Raw genomic sequence first — 2,249 nt, forward strand, 5'->3', positions numbered from 1 at the left:
TTACACCATTGAATTGTCTTTGAATGTACTGGTATCTCCCCACCTCGAACGTGAAACTTTGTCCAGGTTGGAGGATAAAATGAAGCAGTCCGATTTTATTTTCCTTGTTTTGAGGTTCTGGGATTATGTCCCACCATATATTATTGAAAAGTATGCCGTATCCGCATTTTTGAATGAGGATTTCCTGCGAGCGATAAGACTTAAAATCAGGGAACTGAGGCCACCAGGACGACGTGAGCCACACAGCTGTGCGCTGAAAGAGCACTCAGACACGAGCTTCACCAGAAAAGAGGTTCTACCGCCACCCGAACGTCTTTCCAATCCGGTTGCTATGGACCACTGGGTGCTGTATGAACCGAAAGTCCAACACTTTCCGCTGGTGGACGGCTTTTTCTTTGTGGACTCAAATCCAATGACGCTGGTGGGGCTGCGGATGGCTACGGCGGGTGAGCACCGCACCACAACCAGCACAGTGAGGCAGTTCACTGAGTGCCTGGCGGCGTATTTTAATGGTTGGGGGGAATTATCTCGAGACATGTCGTGGGAGATTATTTATGTGCAGCACGCAGGCAGCACGCCGATAAACGAACAGCAGAGATGTGATGTCGTCAATTCCGATAATGTGAGCCGCGCTGAAAACCGAGAGATTGCGGCGTTCTGGGAGGAAGAGGTGCGCCAGTACATAGCAGCAGTATCATCCGGAGGATTTATGATGGGCGAAGCTCTCTGAGGTGGGGAATAACCACCGAAATGGTAAAAACAAATTAGGGAATGAAAGGGGTAGTTTTGATTTATGGTAAAAAGATATTGTGGGATTTATATATTTTTGGATACTTTTTTGTGTGCATACGGTGCAGGTGCACCAGCACCAGGTGACAGTGTTACAAAAAGATGTCAAAAATGACCAAAGCTATCGAACATAACAGTGACAGAAGAAAATTAGGGAGGGAGTGGGGTTGTTTGGTTTCTGGTGAAAAACATTGGGTGATTTCTATATAGTATGTTGATTGTGTGTGTGCACACGAGGCATAATTGGAGAATTGCCTCGGTATGAGGGAATCATTGTGGCTGGCGGTGTCGCAGTACCACTGCATTTTCCATTTTCTTCTGTTGTGTTCTAAGGCCCATCACTAACAGAAGCATTTTTAAGGGATGGACGAAGGATAAGATCTATTGGGGAAATGGTGCATTCCGTGTGACCGCATGGAGTGAGACGCCGCGTCATTGATGGATGAGGGCCCCGCTTCTGCGCGCGGCTCTTTGAGAGCTCACTTCGTGTGCGCTGTGTGTTGGCGGTGGGGCTGTGGCTGTATCCCGTTGGTCGTGGGACTGAACTGGAGGCAGTGGAGCTGTGTCTCTTCTCGTTCTTGTCCATCGGTGTGTGGCTGCTGGCAGTGTGTGCGTTTTTTGTGTGGAGGGCCGAATCCTCTCGCCCGCGGACTGGCAGCACTGCGATGGTGTGTGTCTGTGCGTCTTGGTTAGGGTTAGGGCGTTGGCGGTGCTTTTTCCGCCTGTCGTTTTTTTTTTTTTTTGTGTTGTGCAGCTTCTTACTTTTTTTCCTGTCATCATCTCCTCCTTTGTTCCTGCGTTGAGTGGCCGCATGCTCACGGGCCATGTTGATCGTGAGTGCCTCCTGACGGCATCCATTCATTTCTCTCCACCTGTCTGTCTGTCTTTCCCTGTTGCGTGTGAGGCGTGTTGCACCGCGTGAGGACTGGTCCGCAAACACCGACGGCCCGCCGTGACTTGCCGTGTTGCTGCTCTTTTCTGTGGGCGATTGCTCTCCGTGCCGTCCCTTACGGATTCTATTTTTCCCCGCACTTTGCGTGGGTGCTCTGCTCTGCTTCTCACTGACTTTTCTGGTGTATTGTTGCTGTTGCCGCCGTACTCTCCACTTCTTGAACACAGACACGCTAGGAGAGAAGGAAAACAAACGCTAAACGCTACTGTGAAATTCGAAGGCTCTGAAAGGACCAACAACAGCACACACACCGCCCACACACACATATTTGTATGCTCTCACGTGTTGCTGCAGATAAGGCACCCCGCACACACAACCGTCGCCGCGTGACCGCATCCAGCGGAAGGAGGAGGGAAGGAAGGGGGAAGGGAAGGCCGTTGATCCCTTTTAGGGAAAGAAACCGGCGCCCTATAAATGGCAAGAAATGACTGGATGTGAGGCGGCAGCCGGCTCGCTTTGTGTTCCCAGCCTTGCTGAGGTGGCCGGCGGTGTGTTTGCCGTTGCTGAA

The 2,249-nt window shown here is 50.9% G+C and overlaps 1 protein-coding gene across 1 annotated transcript, besides 1 other annotated feature; it reads left to right on the top strand.

The window, feature by feature from the left end:
- Tc00.1047053482425.10 (retrotransposon hot spot (RHS) protein, putative) lies at positions 1-730 on the top strand (the record flags this gene model as incomplete). The annotated part of the gene is made up of 1 exon (XM_797565.1): positions 1-730. A coding segment is annotated over one exon (730 nt), but the record flags the coding sequence as incomplete, so codon positions are not given.
- Positions 1-2,249: a sequence feature (areas not merged during assembly with more than two copies in the genome that could not be assigned to a particular haplotype).

Source organism: Trypanosoma cruzi, genomic scaffold (assembly GCF_000209065.1).
Source record: "Trypanosoma cruzi strain CL Brener 1047053513371 genomic scaffold, whole genome shotgun sequence".
In the NCBI taxonomy this organism is placed as follows: Eukaryota; Euglenozoa; class Kinetoplastea; order Trypanosomatida; family Trypanosomatidae; genus Trypanosoma; species Trypanosoma cruzi.